Genomic DNA, 20,402 nt, shown 5'->3' with positions numbered 1-20,402 from the left:
GGCCCGGGGCGCTCCCGCGTCCCCTCCCCCGCGCCCAGCGCCGGTCCTACCGAAACTCGGCGGGCTCGTGGTGTCGAGACGCCCCCCGCGGGGGCCCCGGGCCGAGAGGGAGGGCCCCGGAGGTCCGGGAAGAGGGGGAAAGGGAGAAATTCGAGAAACAAGCCTCTCGGGGAGAACCAGACAAACCGGGTCCGGGCAGGGCGGGCGCAGTCGCCAGGGCGGGGCTGGGTCTGGGGCCCCGAGAGTTGGGGGCGGGTTCTCGGGCGGGAGAGGGCGCTCCACCTCGGCTGCTCGGGACTGGGGCGTGGGTAGGGAGCCCCAAGGCCCGTGCGCTCCGGCTCCGCGGGGTCCCTCGTGACGCGGCACCCCGACTGGAGTCCAGCGGGTAGGCGGGAGCTCCGCCCTCGGCCCCGCCCAGGCCTGAGCCCCAAAACTGCGGTCGGGTCCTGGGGAGGTGGGGTAAGACCCGGCGTGCAGGGGGAGGTTGAGAGCATGGCACAGGAAGGCGAGGAGGGGAGCGCCTAGGCGCGGGAAGGCTGGGAGCAGCCACCGGTCGCGAAGCCGCCGGGTGGGCAGCCCGAGAGCCGACTGGGGGCGGCCCCGCGCGGCCCCGCCCCTCCCGGCCGGTGCCCGCCCCCCTGCGCGCCCCGCCCCCTCCTTCCCCTCAGCCCCCACCCCCCGCCCCGGCTCCTCAACACAAACTTTCCGTCCCGCTCGCTCCCTCCTCCGCGCCCGGCGCCTCCCGCTCCAGCCCGGCTCATTCCGCACATTCCGGCCAGCCCCCTCCCCAAGACCCCCCTTCCCCTGCCCCCCTCTCAGCTCCTTCGGGCCCGGCGGAGCGGCCCGGCCGGAGCGCCCCCCCGAGCTCGGACCAGGTAAGCCGGGCAGAAGTGGGGAGGAGGCCCTGCTGGGAGAGGTGGTTTGGTTGGCTGGTTCTGGACTGGGGGGGCACTCAAGGGGGGCTGGGTCCCCGAGCTATTGTCCAGCTCTAGCCCGAGCCCCGGATCTGGGTGCCGGGAAGTTTAGAGGGAAGGGGGGGGAAGCTCTCCGGGAAGCCCCGCCCCCCCCCCCCCCCCCCACCCCCCCCCCCCCCGCGACCCGGACGAGTTGGTCGGGGGAGGTCGGGGAGCAGGGAGAGTGTCCCCGGTGCCATCGCCTGTCCCTCGACACCCCAAACGTCCGCGTTTGGGGTGTCGAGGCAGGGGTCTGGGGGCCGCACGTTTTGGGGGGCCTGCCACCGGGGAGCTCGTACCCGGGACTCCTAGTCCCGGGCCCCGCCGCCCTTTGGACTCCCGGCTCGCGCGCTCTCGGAGCCGGCCCGGCCCCAGCTCCACGCAGGCCTCGGGCCCGGCCTCCCGACGCCCAGGCCGGCTCCGGCGCGCGGTGCCTGTGGCTGCGCTGGATTGTGGAGTGTGTCTGGGAGCAGAGCTTCGTGCCCTGGGCGTGCGCCCCCTGAGAAGCAGGGGCTTCAGCTCCTTCCAGTTCTGCCGCCCCTGTTGGGGTGGAGGTTCGGAGTCCAGACCAGGGCTCTGGGAGCCTGGCTCCAAAGAGGGCTGGCTTTGGGGCCTTATTTTCTCTACACTTCCTTAGAGCCCTTGTTTAGACTTTAGAGGGTTGGAAGGAGGCTTGTCCCCTCCACTACCACCACCACTGGGGAGGGAAGGCCAGGAGTGCCTGCCTGCATCTGGTTTTTAGCTAGCCCGGCCCCAGGGCAGTGTCATTGAGACCCCACTCTGTCACCTTTTTGGGAGAGCGGCCCAGGGCTCAGAGATTCTTTCTGGACAAGAGGGAATGAGGCCTTGGGGGAGGACTTCTCAAGGGGCACCTCCTTTTGTGTTTTCTCTCCAGGTAGAGGCAGAACCAGGTCAGGCCTGGACTTGTAGTCCAGGAAAGCAGGGGATGGGGGTAGGGACTGGACACAGCTTAGGGGCTGGAGTTCAGGGCTGCTCTGCGTATCCCATCTCCTGTGGCCTGTGTATACACGTCTCACCCCAGTGCAGGGGGCCTGGACACCTCCTTGGCTAGAATATCGGGGGCAGCCTGGGCAAAAAGGAAATCTAGAGTCCCCCAAAGTTGGACATTTAGGGGGATTATGTGCTCCTCCCTTCCAGATTCTTGCAGCTCCTTTTCCAAGACCCTCCCCCAGGAGGGTGTCATTCCAGGACATGGTTCTGTGGTCTTGTGGATCCCAGTTCACCCTGTGGGCAGGGGACGGACAGATGTAACTTCTAGGAACAGGCTCACCGGTGAGGGTGACTTCAGGGGCCCTGGATGTCCTCTCCTCAGGGAGAGGCTAAGAGCCAATGGGATTCTCAACTTCATGAGCCTTACCCCACCCCCCTAGGGAGGGAACAATAATTAATGCTAATTAGTGCATTGGGGCTGGGGACTGGCTCTGTAGGATGGTCAGTGATTGGCAGGACAGAGCTGTGTGTGTGTGTGTGTGTGTGTGTGTGTGTGTGAGTGTGTTGTGTGTGTGTCCCCCTGCGTGTCTGTCTGTCTGTCTGTCTTTGTGCTCCCATCCTTGCTCAGGTTTGTGGACCCTTTGTATTCTGGAAATATTAGAACCAGGAGGGGACATCTCAAAGAGGATGTCAAGAAATTAGAGATCTGGTCCCAGCTGGGCCTTTCACCACCTGTGTCATTTTGGGCCTCAGTTTCCCTGCTTAAAATAAATGACTTCTCAGGTCCCCTATCTCTGAGCTCCTTCCAGAGTCTCGGTCTTCTAGTCAGTGGTCCTTGCTCCTTCCATTATGGACCATGAACCTGGTGAGGTCTGGAGAGGTGAGTGGACGATCAGTGAGCTAAGGAAGAAAGTGAGGACAAACCAGGGGGTGACTGAGCAGTTTGTAAGTCAGGTGAAGTATGGCTGAAAGATTGCAGGCAGCAGGCGTCGAGCGACAGGGAAGCCAGGTGGAGCTGGGGGAACTTGCCCTCTGCAGTGACCCTGGGGTCTGGCAAGGCTGGCCGGGGTGAATTGTGTTGTGAGCTCACGTGGATGGCCTGCCCCTCTGCCTGACTCCCAGACCCTCCAAAGGGCTCAGTGCGGAAGCTGGAAGGGAACTGAAGCTATCAGTCCTGCCCACCTCCTCACTTAGGAAGGATTGGGGAGCAGAGGGGTCCACCCACGATGAGGAGAGTGGGGAAGGGATCTGGGGTGCCAGACCCCAGGTTGCTGGGGAGCCGTGAGGAGAGCCCTAAATGCTGCAGCTTTCTGTGGCAGTAGCTAAGAGGTCGCTGTCTCTTCCCATGTGAGAACTGCAGAAGTTGTGGGGTCCAGGTCTCCATGGACCTCAGAGGCAGCCCTGGAGCCATGGCGGGAGCCTCTCTGGTCTGAGGTCAGCAGATCACACTCAGCCCCATCCTCAAGGCCTTGCCCTGCCCTCACCTCTGTCCTGGTGTCACGCCAGCCTGGGCTTGTCTGCAAGAGAGGTGCTGCCCCTCAGGGAAGGACCCGAGAGGGGAACAGACTTTGCCTGTCCTCGAAGGGTTCCACAGGAGGCTGGAGGCCAGAGAATCCCTGTCCCTCCACAGGTCCCCAAAGCCTCAGCCCTTGAGGTTTCCTAGAGTGCTGATTGTTTCCTGTGCTCCCTGCCAGGCCTGAAAGGACAGGAAGCGATACAGGGAAATGAGAGTGCAACCGTGTGTGATGCTGGACGTGTGTGAGAGAGAAACTGAGTGGGACATTCTGCGTGGGTGACTGGGGCGGTGAGGGGTGCAAGTGTGAGAGAACCGGCTAAAACCAGTTCTTGTGACTGCATGTGAGGCTGGACTTGTACAGGACAGAAACTGTGTGTGACACTGCCTGTGACTTTAGAACACTGGTGTGTGTGACTGATACTGTATGTACGTGGGAGCCACCATGAGTGATGTCCTCTGTGTGTGTGTGTGTGTGTGTGTGTGTGTGTGTGTGTGAAAGAAGCTGTACGCATGGTCTCTATGAGTGGCCATCGCAGGGGACATGGCTTCTCAGCGACCAGCAGCGTGAGCCTGGGTCTGACCCCGCGGGGATCCTGATGCTCTGCGTGTGTGAGGGACACTGCGATTGTTCAAGAACGGGTGCCATTCTGTGTGACGTCAGGTGCTGAGGGGTGAGCGCATGTAATACTGTGCGTGCTTTGTGTGTGTGTGTGTGTGTGTGTGTGTGTGTTTATAGCACATGAAGTGGTCTCAGGTTTTTGGAGCTCTGACAGGCTGTGTGTGCAACTGTACGGGACACGTGTAAAACTTAGGACGGTATGTGGTGCGTGTGAGGAGATGCATGGTGACACGCCGCTGAGTAGCTATGTGAGAAGCTGAGTGGGGAAGAAGGTGTGTGTGGGGGCACCCTGGCCTCTAGACCCTGCCCCTGCAGCTCTGTGAGTCAGGGGACCGGTGGGGGGGACCGGGGGCCTCCGTGGGTGGGCACACTCTGTGGTTGCGGGGACCCGGGGCCAGCGTGGGTGACAGCCATCAGGGCTGAGCCAGGCATGCCTGGGAGACCGTGTGTGACATATTTGGGAGCCCATGACCCTGATGCCTGGGGCATCTGCGTGGAGGACGGTGAACCCTTAAAAACAAAGAAGGAAAGTACTTAATGCCACTGAATGGTGTGCTTAAACATGGTAAAGGGGATGTTACGTGTATGTTAGCGCAATGAAAAGCTTAAGAAGGAACAGGATAGGAACGCAGGTCACCGTGGATGTGCGGGACGGTGGCAGGCGAGCGTGTGTGTGAGCGAGCAGAGCCAAGAGGAAGCCTGGATGTTTGTAGAGGACACTGTGACTGTCACAGTGGTGGGGGGTCAGCCGAATGACGGGTGGCAGCTCAGCGGGTGACACAGTACCAGGGGCTGGGGCAGGCTGAGAGGAGACCCTCAGGCATGGCCATGGACAACTGTGAAACCGGCTTAACCAAGCTACCCATGGGCTGCCACCCCCACCCCCAGGCTGGACACCCGGCCTTCACTGGTGTGGGACAAGAGGAGACAGAAAGCGCCTGGCTGGCTCAGTTGGTGGAGTGTGCGACTCTCAATCTCGGGGTCGTGGCGTTGAGTCCCACATTGGGCATAGAGGTGATTGAGTTAAAAAAAAAAAAATGAGGTGGGACAGAGTCCTAGAGTAGGGGTGAAGGGACGTCTCCCACTGCAGGCATTCCTCTCTCTTCTGCCTTCTCTCTGCAGAGGTTTGAGGGCTTAGAAACTCTACCTCCCACTCTCCTACACTGGTGCAGGGGTGGTGACAGTGAGGATGAGCTTTGGACAAGAAAGGCTTGGGGGGCATCCTGCCCCTTCTGGTCCACTAGGAAGCCTGTGCTCTGAGTAGTGGGAGTGGGTGGGTGCAGAGTCTTGATTCCCAAATTGGAAGCACATTAATAAGCGGGAGAGAGGGGAGGAGGCCTCCCCACCTCCCTCCTAGTGGGCTCTGCAAATTGCTTCCTCCTGTAAAAATCTCAGCCCTGCCCCAGGGAGGAGGGTACTCCCTCCCCAGTCTGGCAGGGTGTGGCCACTTGGCAGGGTCCCCCAGGGGTCCTTGTGCTAAAGGCAGACACCATCCCCCTCCTGCCCCCTCTCCAGTCCCAACCAGAGCATGGCTCCTTCTAGGGTGGGAGCCTCTGGCAGCTGGAGAACAGCTGGCCCCGCTGTGGGGGTGGGTGAGGAGGAAGAAGGGAAAGGCAGAGCGGGTGGGGAGCTTCCCTCCCCATCCTCAACCCCCTGGTGGGTCAGCCCAGCCCAGGTTTGGGGCGGGAGATTCGGGATGCGACTGCTGATTTCACTAATCTTCCTGCCTTTGGAGTGGCTGTTCTCCCTCCAAATGAGAGCCCTTGGGGGGCTGTGGGCCCTGCAGGAGTGGACAGCTGCTGACCAGTAGACCCAGGAGGGTCACTGGGCTCAGTTTGTCCTCCCAGTGGGGCTGCTACGTAAGGAAGGGTAGCCAGGGACTTGGGGATGACACCCACCTTCCTTGACTGGCCTTGTCTCCATTCCCATCAGAGCAGAGGGCTGGGGGAGCCCAAGCTTCAGGCCTGTCTCCCCTACTCCCTTGAAAGGGAAGTATAGGCCTGGGTGGTCTGGAGGCTGCGGGGCCTGGGGTGGGGGTTGGGGTAGAGGGAGCTAGGACCTGTGCAGCTGCCCAGGGCAGGCCTCCATCACCGGAGCTGTCCAGCCAGTTATTCCAGCAGTCTGGCCCGAGGGTGGGGAGTGGGCAGCAAGGGGCCCCTTATCTCCCCTGGGGGCCCCAGAGCCTGCTCACCAAGCCTCCTAGCTCCCATCCCTGCCGCCACCCAGAGGCACCTTCTGACCTTAGAAAGCTGAGGGCCCTCAAAGAGGTGAAGCAGGAATGGCTGGTCCGACAGAGGGTAGAGGCAGAGTGGGCCCCAGGTCCGGGGGTAGGGGTCTGCAGCCTGTGGTAATAATGGGCCTCTGAAGAGAGACATAGGAGATGGTCCTGAAGACGTAGGACAGATGGGACAGGAGTGGGGTGTCCTGGACATGACCCTGTTGTGGCTGACCCTGGCCCCCAGCAATGTCTTCCCTGACACTCCTTCCTTCTAGGGTCTGTCCTGAACCCTGGGCTCTGTTGTCGGCTTATATGTACATAACTCTCTCTCTCTCTTTCCCTCTCTCCCCTCCCTCACTGACTGCATCTGAGTTTATTGATCTTCCCCCTTCCTGCCCCTTTTAGCCCCCTAACTATGTGTTTCCATCTATCTCGGTCTTGGTCTCCATCTGTCTGGGTCTGTTAGCTGTGATTCCGGCCCCCACCATCTCTGGATCCAACTCTCTCTAGCACCCTCTCTGTTCTGTCAGCCTGCCTCTCTCTGGATCTCTCCTCTGGGGCTCACCCCGAGGTTTTGTGGGGATTTTGTCTCTGGGTATTCTCTGGGACTCTCCTGTCTCCCTTGTCTGTTTTCTTATCTGCCTGGCGGGGTCTGTCTCCCTCTCTTGACCCCACCCACAGGCCCCTCCCAGGCTCCACCCCCTCGCCCCTCACTTGGGTCCTCCTCCCGGTCTCCCACCCCTCTGGATGGCACAGCCCAGCACACAGAGGTTCAGGCATCAGCGTGAGCACCAGTAGGCAGCTGGGGGACTCCCACCCCTGCCAGCCCTGCTCTGTAGGGTGGGGATGATGTGATGATCGGCCCTAGGCTGGGGCCACCAGCTCCCCTGCAGGGTGCCTGAGCCCCACGTTCGTCCAGGCCAACCTGCAACTGTCCAAAGAGCCCACAGCCCCCAGGCTGGGTCCCCAGCGGTGTGAGGGTTTAAAGAGAAGGGGGTGGGCATGCACCGGTCTCAGTCCCCCTGCCACAGCCTCCAGCCTGACTCCTGAGTGCTGCAGCAGGACAGGGACCCCAGTTCAGTGCCCTGCCCGGCACAGCTGCCCGCTCGCCATTGCCCACTGGGGTGCCTGGGCCCCGGGGTACAAAAAGTTCTCATCTGGGTGTCAGTCCGGGCCCCCACACGGCATACCTGCCCACGTGGGCTCCAGTGCCTGGCTGCGCAGGGTTGGGGGGGGTTACCTGTGGGCCCCAGTGTTGGTGCCTCTGCCCACAGGAGTGTTCCTAGAAAGTGAGTCTTGCATGTGCCCGTGAGCCAGCAGAAGGGACGGTGGTCCCACTTGTCTCCTTGACTCGTCCTTGCAGCCGCCCCCTGGGCTCCCCTCCCCCTCACCAGCTGCCAGCGGTCCCAGCCAGGGGCCGCCGCCCCGCCCCCCCCAGTCTGTCCCAGCTCCCAAGCACTGCTGTGTTCGCCATATTTGGCCACAGTGCTCCTGCGGGGGGCGGGGCGGGGTTGACATCACCCCGAGAAGGGGGGGGCACTGCCTGGAAGAGGGGAGGCGGGCAGGGACTTGGGGGAGGCAGGAAAGTTGCTTTGCAAAGTCTGGGGCTGCCAGGGCCCCCCATGCACTGGGCCCCTGCTGCTCTGAGGGAGGCCTCAGGAAAGGATTTGGGGGGAATGGGTTGAGGACTCTGCTGGGAGGGGTTGTAGAGCACCACAGCCCCTCTCCTGCCTCCCCTCAGCCTGTGGCAGTGTCAGATCCTGGGGGAGGCTCTGTATCTCAACTACCTCAATATGGGCGTCCCTGGGCTCCCAGAGTCTCTGTGCCCTCACATTTTTATTCCAAGAACTTGGCCTCAGGAGTTGAGGAGGGGATAGGGATCTAGCTTCCTGGGGGACGGGGGTGCGTGGGGAGAATGGCCTGGGAATGGAGGAGTATGGCCCCTCTCATTGGTCAGGAGCAAGGCTTCCCCTCTCCCTGGCTGCCTTCTGGTGTGGGAGAGCTCTTCCTCCTGGTCTTGGGGACCTCACAGAAAGGGCTACAGCCAGGTGGGGGTCCTTGAAGCTGCCCCAGCCTCTGGGCTAGAGGGGAGGCCCCAGGGCGGGGCCCCCTGGGTGGGCTCAGGGTGGTTGCCTCCTTTCTTGCTCCAGGTGGTGAAGCTTCTCGGCTTCATTCCCTCTGGTTAGAAGACTGAAGCCAGAGTGGCCGGCTCAGAACCGGGCTCTAGCTCTTCCAAGCTGTGTGTCAGACAAGTTGTTTAACCTCTCTGTTCTCTGGTTTCCTCCTCTGTAAAGTGAGGCTAATAATAGTCTCTACCGCATAGGTTATCGTGAGGATTAAATGAGTCAATGTGTATAAAATCCCAGAACAGGGCCTGACGTGTGGCAGGTGCTCTCATTACAGTAATAGTCTTGACTCTGTTTCCATCTGATAATCTGGCCCTCTAGACCCTCCCCATCCCATGCCACTAGTGACGCTCGTCAAGCCTCCCTAAACAAGCAGGTGGTCCAGCACAGAGGACACCTATCCATTTGGCAGGGCCTGGAATTCTTGTCTGAGGGGAAAGAATTCCCTTCCATAGCTTCCGAAGGATCTCCCACCCCTCTACCCTGCCCCCCCCCACCCCACCCTAGCTCTCCCTGCAGACCAGAGCCAAGTCCCTGGATCTAGCCATCTGGGGCTCCTAAGCTCCCCGGACACTGGGCATGCAGAGTCCGAGGCTGAAGGGGGTGTGGGGCGAGCCTTGGAGCTACGTGTGTTGGGGGGCCTGCCAGGTGTGGTCTCGGTTAATAACCCAGCCTGGCGTGTGCAGGGAACCCGGAGTTTAGAGAGCTCTGGCTCTTCCATGATGTGGGCCAGGGCAGGGGCGGGCGTGTGGGTGGTTTATGGGCTGCTGTGGGGCCGGGAGGTGCAGGAACAGGAAGTGGGATGGAGAAGACGGTGGGGTTGAGCAAGGCTGCAGGCCGGGCACCTTTTCGGCTGCTCCCTTGCCGGCCAGCATCGCTCCCTCCTTGCAATTCCTGGGCGGTCCCTGCCCGGTGTTTAGGTTCTGCTGGTCTCCTGGGAGTTATCTTTTAGGGAAGTTAAAACCACACCCTTCCTGGGTCCCAGGCCCTCCCCCTCCCACAGGGGGTCTTCAGCAGGGTTGCGCTGAGGCTGGGGGCAAGAGGTCTCTGGTTGCCGATAGCAGGGCAAAGATCTGGCAAAGCAGTCCTCCCGGCAACTCTGTTCACTCCACTCTGCTCATCACGACTGTGAGCCCCAGTGTCCCTTCTGAATAATGGGTATCACTCCTTGCCCTCCCTGCCTTAGTTTTGAGGATTAAGTGGACATGAACATGCTTTGTGCCCACAAAAGTGCCGTGTAGATATGAGGTATTGTGGTTGGTCCTTTGTCGTGACCTCATTTAATTTTAAGCCTCACAACCTCAAAGACACCTTTTCCTCCTCTTAGGGGACCAAAGCTCAGAGAGGTGAGGTAACTCATTAAGGCTGCACAGCACGGAATAAGCCTGGTTGCCTCCACCTCCCTGACTGCAGCGCCTGTCCCTGGGCTGGGAGATGGCTGTGGTCTGGGAGAGCCCCGGCCCTCACCCGTCTGTGTCTGCCCCGCAGGCTCCGGCGGCCCAGTGGGCTCAGGCCCAGAGCCCAGAGCAACCAGCACAATAGCGTCCAACAGCTGGAATGCCAGCAGCAGCCCCGGGGAGGCCCGGGAGGATGGGCCTGAGGGCCTGGACAAGGGGCTGGACAACGACGCAGAGGGCGTGTGGAGCCCCGACATCGAGCAGAGCTTCCAGGAGGCCCTGGCCATCTACCCACCCTGCGGCCGCCGCAAGATCATCCTGTCAGACGAGGGCAAGATGTACGGTGCGTGTAGGGAGACACGGGACACCGGCCCTGGCTGGAGGAGGCAGCCTGGCCCTCCCGGCCCCTCCCCCTGCTCTCTGCCCCCTCACCCAACCGGTTTGGCGAAGTCCTGCGGGGCCGCCTGCCAGCCCGCCACGGGCGAGTCTGGGCGTGTGAGCCTGTGTGTCTGGGTCCTCCTCATAAACAAGCCGGGCTGGCCTCCTCCACCAGATTGGGGCCCACACCTTGACATCCCCGTCTGTCCTCCTCTCCTCCCCCTGCTGGCCTGCAGGTTTCAGGGTGACTCAGTGGACACAGGAAACTGGGTCAGTGCCTGGTGCTCCAGAAAGGCCTGGGAAGGGGTCCCTTCCCACACGTGGGGAAGCCTGAGAGATGAGACCTGGGTGCCCTACTGGCGAATTCTGTCCAGCATATGGGTATGGGGTCAGGGCAGGCCACACTGTGACAAGGGCCTATGTTAGGAAGAGGGCTGAAGGGACACGGGGACTCCTTCATTCCTCAGACACCCCCCACCCCCCAGCTCTCTCTTCCTCTCCTGGCCTGCTCTCTGCCACCTTGCCCATCTCTTGCCTCCAGAAGGGAGTGTCCCCCTCTTGTCCAGCCCTGAGAGGGCTCTCCCAGAGCTGCATTTTTGGGATAACTCAACCCTTCTGGGCCTGGCTCCTTGCCAGCTCCCTCCAACCCTCCATGGCAGCCTATGGCTGAGTGAGGCAGGCCCTGGGCCTGTCCCATCCGGCGGCTAGTACCGTGGTGGGGTGCGGAAAGGAGACAGCTGGGCCAAGTGGTAAGGGCTGCTGCAGCCCCTGTCCCCAGGAACTATGCCACGCCCACTGGAGCCCCAGAGCCCCCTCACAAGGCAGGCAGATGTCCCCGGGTGCTTCCCCGATGGCTACCTCCCAGATGGCCGGGGCAGCCCCACAGGGTATGTTTAGACAGGGCGGAGGGAGTGGGGTGGAGAGGGGCAGGCAGGAAGGGAGGAGCAGTGGGGCTGGTTCTGTCATGGAGGAGGAATCTGGAGAATGTGGCCCTTGTGGGGAGCTTGTGGGGTTGGGGTCTGGGGGCCTGGACTGGGGGGATAAAAGGTATTGAATCAGCATCTGTCAGCACCTCACAGGGCAGGAGAGACACTGGTAAGCCGGGACATGGGGACAGGCTCAGGGACACAGTGATGGACTCAGGGACATCCTGACACAGGCCATCCGTGTGAGAGTTATGCTGAACACCACTGAGCCCTTCCTGCCCGTTTTGCCAGAGAAGGGAGGGGACTTATCCAGGGTGTCCCTGGACAACCTCATCGCAAGGACAGCTAGGACAGGAACCCATCTTTCAGACTCTTGGGGCACATGCAGCAGGCCTGGCTCACACACAGATGCTTACACTTAAAGATTCCGAACTCCCGTCGTGCACAGAGGGGGATGGAGGTGCCACCAGGGCTAGGAGTGAGCGGCCCAGCTGTCTTTCTGCAGGGAAACCTGTTGGGCCCCTGACCTTGTCCCCTCCCACCCTGCTGCCCCCTACTCACACCTCCCTCAGCCAGCAGCCACCCAGGTCCTAGGGCTCCCTGCCACCCCTCACACACCTGCGTGTGCCTCTTGGAGTGAAGAGGGTGGGGAGGGGGCAGAAGGGTGGTGTTGGGGGAGGGGGTCTGTGTGTTTTGCAACAGGGGGTGTGGGGTCTGCAGCCACCAGCAGCCCCCCTTGGCCAACTCTTCATTCTTCTCTCACCCCATGCCAGGTCGAAATGAGCTGATTGCACGCTACATTAAACTGAGGACCGGGAAGACTCGGACGAGAAAACAGGTAGGGAGAGGAGGATGCACGCTCCGGGCCCTCTGCCCATGCGCGCGCCCTCATCTGCCACCGTCGGCCCCTCCCTGTCCCCCTTCCTCCCCTGAGGGACTTCACACTCCCCGGTCTGTCGAGAAGGGGGCACTGCCCTCTCTAAGCAGCCACCATGCCGCCCAAGGCCTTGGGGGTCAGTGACCAGAGATGAGCCCCGTGGGGCAGGCCGGTGTGGTCACTGCCCAGAGTGGCCCCCCGACCAGTCATCGAGGCAGATGGTGATAGTGACACACGGGTGCAGAGCAGGGCAGCGTGGCCAAGCCCAGAGTGAGTGTGTGTTGCTAAACAGGGGTCGAGCCTGGACCCGGTAGGGGAAGGGAGGAGGGGGTTGCCGTGGCTTTCTGGAGGGGACAACACCCAAGATGCATTTTTAAGAAGGAATTTGGGGTTCAGCCTGGCAGAGAAGAGGGGAGAGGTTCTAGCAGGCTGAGGAAGTCAGATATCCATTGAATCCCTGAACACCCATGGTGCTTAAGGTTACGTGAATCTGTGTATTCCTCGCAGCAGCCTCGGGAGGTAGGTCTAGTAATCATCTCCATCTTCCAGATGAAGACATGGGGGCAGGGGGACGTTAAGTAACTTCCTCCAGGTCACTCAGCTGGTAGGCAGTGGATCCAGGATTGAGCCCACTGGGCAGAAAGAGCCATCCGTCAGCAGTGCGGTGCATGGAGAGAGGGGTGGGAAGTGCTGAGGACAGGGAGGGAGGTTGGCCAGAGGCCTGAGGGACAGCTTTCCCCTCCGGGCAGCTGGGTGCCATGGAAGGGACTAGAACAGGGAGTGGCAGGTGGCAGCTGTCGAGGAATGCTGGCCCAGGAGCAGCTGGGGTAACGGATGAGGGAGGGCCAGGCTCTGAGGCAGGGACAGAGGTCCGCAGCGGTGGTGGCCGGTGTGGTGGCAAAGGTGAGGGAGGTGGTAGTGTCAGGGAGAGATGACTGGGCGGCTTCTGGTCCTGCGAGGAAACCCAGAAAGGGGGCTGCTTGGGGTGGCTGATGTGCAGGGGTGCCCGGGAGAGAGGCAGGCTAGGCTCAGAGACTGGAGGACCGGAGGGTGCCTCTGATCCTCGGCCGTTCCAGCCTCCCTGTCTAGTGGGGTTTGGACCTGGCACCCCACCTTGCCAGATCCCCACATGTGCAGATGACAAAGCTGACCTGTCCCATCCCACCATCTCGAAGATTCTGAGTCCACGCCCTCGGTATGGGAGCAGGGGCCTCCCCCATTGCTCTGGCGTTTATTAATCTCTCTCCTGGGGCCAGTTCCTGGGGCACAGTGTTTATTCAGTGAGAGAATTCTAGAGCTCTGCCTCTGTGCTTGGCGCTAGGGATACAGCAGGGGGACCCCACCCACAGGGGCCCTGTTCCTGCAGCCTGGGACTGTAGTGGGGAGGGCTGAACATCAAATCCCCAAGTTCAAATACCCTCACCCCCACCTGTGGGCAAGGAGTGCCTTGCCCCTCAGTTTCTGTTCCTCGGCCATTAAATTAGCTAATATGGGAAGACACTTAGAACAGAGTAAGCACAATGGAAGAATGTGCCACTGCTGTTGCCATTAATGTTACATCTTTTTTTTTTTTTAAGTGGCACAGCCTATCTTTTTTTTTAAAGATTTTATTTATTCATTTGACAGAGATCACAAGTAGGCAGAGAGACAGGCGAGAGAGAGGAAAGGAAGCAGGCTCCCTGCTGAGCAGAGAGCCCGATGCTCAGGATCCTGAGATCATGACCCGAGGGGAAGGCAGAGGCTTTAATCCACTGAGCCACCCAGGCGCCCCTAATGTTACATCTTGAAGAGCAGAAAGCCAGAGCGCCTGACTGGCTAGTCAGTAGAGCAGATGACTCTTCATCTTGGGGTCGTGAGTTTGAGCCCCACATAGGGTGTAGAGATTACTTAAAAAAATGAAGTCTTAAGAAAAATTAGATAAGTCGGTAGGTAGATAGATAAGACAGACAAAGCCATACCTATGTTTGCGAGGACAGAGCACATCTTTATGTGTTGCAAAGAGCAACCAGATGACAGACAAGGGTTTTTGTCTCACTTTTGGTTGAAAAAATGCAGTGTTAGGGTTTTTAGAGATACATACAGCAATCAATAGCAAGTGCAATGCCTCCATGCTGGAAAAACAGCTAAATATTACATTAGGATTAAGTCCCATGTGACTTTCAGCTGTCACAGACTTGACCGTTTGGCAGTAGTCCTCTGTGCTAAGGGTCAGAAGAATCCTGGGAGCATAGCTTGGTGGTGGAGCAAGTTGGCTCGGGATTCAGGCCGCCTAGGTTCAAATCCCAGCTCCAGCCCTCCGCTGTGTGACCTTGGATAAACTGCTTAACTGCTCTGTGCTCGGGTTTCTTCATCTGTAACTTGGGGGATTATGTTAGGACTGACTTCTTAGTACGGGTCAGATGAGGTATGTGTAAAATGCTGAGAACAGTCTAGTTCCTCAGTAAATGTCACCGTTGTCATCATAGGAAGTGACAGGTAACCTTGCTGGACAGACATCTGATTCTGGGGCCCAGTGAGGCGGACTGAGGCACAGCCATCTGGGTCCTAACCAGCTAGTGGTGGTGGGGCGCTGTGGGGAAACAACAGACACAGTATTTCAGGTTATGATTAAAAAGCAAAAGAAGCTGTATCTTAGTGGGGATAAAAACAACTTTGCAGAGAAAGCCCACAGCCATTGTATATCAGGAGCTCAAGTGAAGCAGCCTTGGGGATCCATGTGTTCCCTTCTGTTTTCCTGGGGAAAATAGGTTCTCTGAGGCTTAAGGGTCAGACCCTTGACCATGTCCTGGCAGTGGGGTGGGGAGAGCTTTCGTGGAAGCCATGGCCCAGATGGATGATCTGATGGCCAGCATGAGCATTATGGCTGTTGGTGATGCCAATCAGAGAAAAGTATCTCAAGGTGCCTGGCCAGCTCAGGCAGTAGAGCCAGGGTTGTGAGTTTGAGCCCTGCATTGGGTGTTAAGATGACTTGAATAAATAAGGAACCTTCAAAGAAGAAAAAAAGATAAGAAAAAGGTGCCCCTCTAAGAATATCAGTGAGGAAAAAGTCACCCATCTTGGAAAAATAAAAAGATACCCTTTCTCTGGGTTAGATGCAGCCCGGCACCAGGGCACATAACTTGAGTGGCAGAGCTTGGGCTGGATTTTAGCCCTTACTGGGTTAGATCCTCTTGTGCAGTGAATGACCTGTACAACTGTACGTAGTGATCCTGGAGGCTACGGTAGGCTTTTGATCAAAATAGGGCCAAGAAGAGAGCAGAGAATTAGCAGGGCTCAGGGATGTCTGCTCACAAGGGCCCCATGATTCCCCCTGGCTTCCATTTGGTCCCAGAGACAAGGGCTGGGATGCTCCTTGACCATGACCACCCCATGCCGTGCCTCCTCACTGTCTGTGTTTTCCTCTCTGGCGGGGCGCGGGGCGGCCCCTAGGTGTCCAGCCACATACAGGTTCTAGCTCGGAAGAAGGTGCGGGAGTACCAGGTTGGCATCAAGGTATGTTGGGCACCTGACTAGGGCCTCCGGTCCCTCCTCGGCGCCTCCACCGCTATCTCTGCACAGCTCAGGCCTCTGCTGTGGCCGGCTCTCACTATGCCTCTTTTCTGGCTGAAGCTCTGTTCTTGCCTCTTCTGCCCTTTCTGCTCTTTTTCTCTCTTTCTCTCTCTTTCTGCAGGTCTCTAGCCACTTGCAGGTTCTAGCCAGGCGGAAATCTCGAGAGATTCAGTCCAAGCTAAAGGTAGGGGTTCCCCTGCCACTTGGCCTGGCCCTGCTGTTTTCTGAGCGCAGGGCAGAGAGGCAGCTGGAGGGCTATGGCGGGTGGGAGGGTGTCTCAAATGCAAACAGCAGCATGAAACCCAAAGGCCACTTGGGGCTACAGAGGGCCTCAGCCCTTGGAGACTAAGCAGAAGCCCAGGGTGACAGCCAGCCCTATAGTGAGGGAGAGGAAGACCATCCGGGGGCCACTAAGGCCCACCTCTCTTCTTCCTTTTCCTTTTCCTCCTTCCTAATTGCTGCTTGTTAATTGCACGGGGCCTTCAGATGGGCAGGAGGAGACATGGGCACACTGGCCAGTAGGGCTGTTGTGGTAGCCCTGGCTCTTCCTTGCACTGGATGCTCAATCCTGGCTGCCCTGCAGCTGAGGATCTCAGAGCACGGGCTCAGGGCCTCTGTAAGCTGTGGCTTCTCCCTGCTTCTTGGCTGCACACCAGGCTGGGCCTCGCGCTCCAGGCCCCTGGGCCTGTATCACAGCTGCAGAGGACACGGACAGACCCCCGGGGGCACCAGCGTGGTCCACCTTCTAGGTCTCCAGCCTGCCCTCCCTCATCCTGCCTTTGCAGGGCACCCCCAGCTAGCAAGCCCTCCCCTTGGGTAGCAGTGGGGAGGTGGGAGGAGGGACCACAGCTGCCTCTGAGCTCCCCTGGGGTCCTGAGACCCGAGAGGCTGGTGGCTGTTGAGTGGATGGGGGTGGAGGAGGTCGCGTCCCTACCCTATGTCACCCTCTTGTGTGCCTCTTCTAATCTACCTTCCCTCTCCTTTGCAGGCCATGAACCTGGTAAGTAGTCTGCCCCTCCCCTTGGGGACGAGGTCAGGGGGAGAGCACCTAATACAGGATTTCCAAAGTATGAATTGTGAAATCAACTTAATAGGGTTGGCAACCAACACTGTTTAAAAATGAGATAGAGTGGTTCTCACACTTTAGCACGCATCAGAATTGCTGGGAGGGCTGGTGAAGACAGATTTCCGGGCTTCCCCTGCAGAGTTTTTGAATCAGTGGGTCTGGGCTGGGGCCCGAGAATGTGCATTTCTAAGCTTCCAAGTGATGCTGGTACCATCTGTCCACAGACCATACTTTGAGAACCAATGATGAAACAGAGTAGGAAATAGGGGAGTGCATGACAGATAACATAAGGGGAAATGTTTGGGTATATACTGGGTTATGGAATAAAATAAAATAATGTCTCAATGTGGACTGTGCTCAGAGGGGTGATGTACTCAGGAGATAGGCCCCGGCAGGGGCTGAGACTCTCCTGAGCCGACACAACAGAGCCCTAGGACCTGGGAGGGGCCCCAAGGCAAGCCCCAGCCCGTCTCTGACCTGGCCCATCCTCACACGGCCTCTCTCCTCCCCAGGACCAGGTCTCCAAGGACAAAGCCCTCCAGAGCATGGCCTCCATGTCATCCGCCCAGATTGTCTCCGCCAGCGTCCTACAGAACAAATTCAGCCCGCCCTCCCCTCTGCCCCAAGCCGTCTTCTCCACTTCCTCACGGGTACAGTGGGCCTGGGGTGGGGCGGGGGTTGTTGAGGTGAGGGAGGGCCTTCGGGGCTGGACGGTGGCGGTGGGTCCTGGATGCTGAGGGGCCCCTGGTCTTTGTCCCATCTCTCTAGTTCTGGAGCAACCCCCCTCTCCTGGGACAGCAGCCTGGACCCTCTCAGGAGTGAGTATTGTGGCCCATCCCTCTCACACCCTTGCCACTGGGACGTCCCCTTTGAGCTGGCCTCCAAGCTTTAATTCAAAAATAGAGGACAGGGAGCGCCTGGAAGAGAGCCACACATCTGTCTGTTCTCTCATGTTTGTTCATTCATCCACCTCCTCGTCCACTTGCCATCCGTTTGCCCTTTGGTCACTTCTCCCTCGGTTGCTCCCCGGGTTGGTCTCCGAGTCAGCACGTGGGGGAGTCAAATGTGCTGGGTTCCCTCGGTTCTAAGAGGACTTTCATCCTCAGACACACCCTCAGTTTCATGGGCCGCCCTCAGGGTGGGGTTGAAAGGCGGCGTTCAGCGCGCGCCTCAGTTGTAAGATGCAGCAGGGTTTCATAGAAGCTCCAATGTGGAGAAAACCCAAAGCGGGAGCTTAGCCTGTCCGCGTGCACTTCTGGGCCTTGGCAGAAAGGCAGGTGGCTCCCTGTGGAGACCAGATGAGCCTCCCAAGGGACTAGGTGGAAAGTGGGCCGGGGGTGGGGGGGGGCGGTGACCCTCTAACCAGGCGGCGCTCCTGTTTGCAGCATCAAGCCCTTTGCACAGCCAGCTTACCCCATCCAGCCGCCCCTGCCGCCAACGCTCAGCAGTAAGTCCCCTGCACAAGACCGTCGCTGCCCCTGCACACCCGCTCAGCAGCTCAGAAGGGGGCGGGGGGCAAGGCCTGCATGTGTTTGGAGGGTGAGGGAGAGGGGCGTGGCATTTATAGGGCATTGGGACGGTCAGGGACAGGCCCCTTACCTTTTACAATGTCGTACATATCAGTGAAGATATTACATTTATGTATGTTTATAAAATTCTTCTCTGGAAATACACCAAAATCTTAACAGAGTAGCACTCTGTCTAGGTATTGGGATTCAGGATAATTTTTATCTTTCCCTTTTTACTTGTCCGTATTTTCTGTTTGAACACACATTAACAGTGACCTCTAAACTACCCCCCGCCTATGTATAGTACCTGGGGCCACCGTGCACAGTTGTGCGGGTTGTACACTGCATAAGGAGATGGGGCAGAGGGGTCGGGGTGCCGCCCATGTTCCTACCCGAAAGGGGCCCCATTTTGTAGTTCGCACAACGGATCGGCTAGCTGCAACCGGGGGGCAGCTCCGGATGTGAGCATGCGCACACGCCCATGCAGTTGAGGGTCCATCTCGCCCTCCCAGGTTACGAGCCCCTGACCCCGCTCCCCCCCAGCTGCTGCCTCCGTGCCCGTGTGGCAGGACCGCACCATCGCCTCCTCCCGGCTGCGGCTCCTCGAATATTCCGCCTTCATGGAGGTGCAGCGAGACCCCGACACGGTAACGTGCCTGAGGGTGGGGGTGAGGATTTGCGCAAGCCTGGGAGACCCCGGCGTGGTGGGCCAGGGCCACGGCTCTGGGGCCCGGGCTGGCGAAGCCCCGGGGCAGTCGTGTCCCAGTGCAGCCCTTAGGCCCACGGCCCCGCATGCTCTCCTGACCCCGTCCCGGGCCCTCCCCACAGTACAGCAAACACCTCTTCGTGCACATCGGCCAGACGAACCCCGCCTTCTCCGACCCGCCGCTGGAGGCTGTAGACGTGCGACAGATCTATGACAAGTTCCCCGAGAAGAAGGGTGGACTGAAGGAGCTCTATGAGAAAGGGCCCCCTAACGCCTTCTTCCTCGTCAAGTTCTGGGTGAGCTGCCCTCTCTGCTCCCGACCACCTCTTCCCCAACCCGCGCAGCGCACCAGGCCTACCCCGCCCACCGGGGACCCTGTGGCCTGTGGGCAGGGCACTGGCCTTAATGATGGGCCCTGGGGTGGAACACCGATGTGGCTCCGCAAAGCCTCCCCTGGCCTCGGCCCGCACCTGACGCTGGCCCGGCTCACACCCCCACCCCTTCCCAGGCGGACCTTAACAGCACCATCCAGGAGGGCCCCGGAGCCTTCTATGGGGTCAGCTCTCAGTACAGCTCGGCCGACAGCATGACCATCAGCGTCTCCACCAAGGTGTGCTCCTTTGGCAAGCAGGTGGTGGAGAAGGTAGAGGTGAGTGGGGGCCCAGGGTGGCGCAGAGGGGCGGGGAGCAGGCCCGTTGGGTGACGCCTTCCCCGCGCCATGCGCAGACGGAATACGCCAGGCTGGAGAACGGCCGCTTCGTGTACCGCATCCACCGCTCCCCCATGTGCGAGTACATGATCAACTTCATCCACAAGCTGAAGCACCTGCCAGAGAAGTACATGATGAACAGCGTGCTGGAGAATTTCACCATCCTGCAGGTTGGGGGCGGGGATAGGGTGCATGGGGGGCACGGGGCCTCACTTGAGGTGGGGGGCAGCCCCAGTGCTCAGTTGAGAAGACTGCTATCCAGAAAGGAGAAGGGTCTTCTCAGGCTCAGGCCCAATCCCACCCCCTCCCCCCAGTCCTCCTGCCCCCTTGGCCAGCGGTGGCCCTGTGCCGCCTGATCCCTTGCATCCTCCTACTGACCCCCAGGTAGTCACCAGCCGGGACTCCCAGGAGACCCTGCTCGTCATTGCTTTCGTCTTTGAAGTCTCCACCAGCGAGCACGGGGCCCAGCACCATGTCTACAAGCTCGTCAAAGACTAGGCCACTCTTGGCCCCCAGTATCAGGATCCAGGACAAGCATCTTTTCCACACACCTGCCTGGCCCCCCACCCCCACCCCACTCCCACCCCCGGGGGTCTGGGATTGAGACTCATCCCGCCTATAGGCCTCAGGCCCAGGACCCAGGAGGCCTCCCCACCTACCCCCCAGCACACACACTCCCTGCCACTGTTCTGCGCTTTAATTGTGGGAGAAGAGAGGAGAGCTCCGTGGTGGGGCAGCCCATCCCGGATGCTGAACCATCAGCCAGCTCTGCCCAGCCTCCAGTAGGCGGGCTCCAACCCCTTCGGGCTCAGGCATGTGTGGCCGGCAGGGGAGAGTAGAATGGAGATCAAGGGGGTCAGAGTGCAGAGGCTCCAGGAAGGAGAGTGTTGAGTTGGGGTTAGG

General features: G+C 59.7%; 1 protein-coding gene across 1 annotated transcript; it reads left to right on the top strand.

Moving 5' to 3' along the window:
* The first annotated feature begins 492 nt into the window (after nt 1-492).
* On the top strand, nt 493-20,084 carry LOC111152457 (TEA domain transcription factor 3). The gene is given in 15 exon segments (XM_022510950.1): nt 493-505; nt 669-875; nt 9,872-10,123; nt 11,858-11,922; nt 15,391-15,453; nt 16,499-16,510; nt 17,089-17,226; nt 17,345-17,394; nt 17,962-18,023; nt 18,597-18,619; nt 18,621-18,731; nt 18,913-19,086; nt 19,299-19,439; nt 19,517-19,669; nt 19,884-20,084. Coding segments are annotated over 15 exon segments (1,578 nt in total). The 3' UTR covers nt 19,998-20,084.
* The last annotated feature ends 318 nt before the right edge of the window (nt 20,085-20,402 follow it).

The sequence above is a fragment of the Enhydra lutris genome, unplaced genomic scaffold (assembly GCF_002288905.1).
Source record: "Enhydra lutris kenyoni isolate GAN:26980312 unplaced genomic scaffold, ASM228890v2 scaffoldscaffold28, whole genome shotgun sequence".
Lineage (NCBI taxonomy): Eukaryota > Metazoa > Chordata > Mammalia > Carnivora > Mustelidae > Enhydra > Enhydra lutris.
This window is presented reverse-complemented; position numbering and strand designations above follow the sequence as displayed.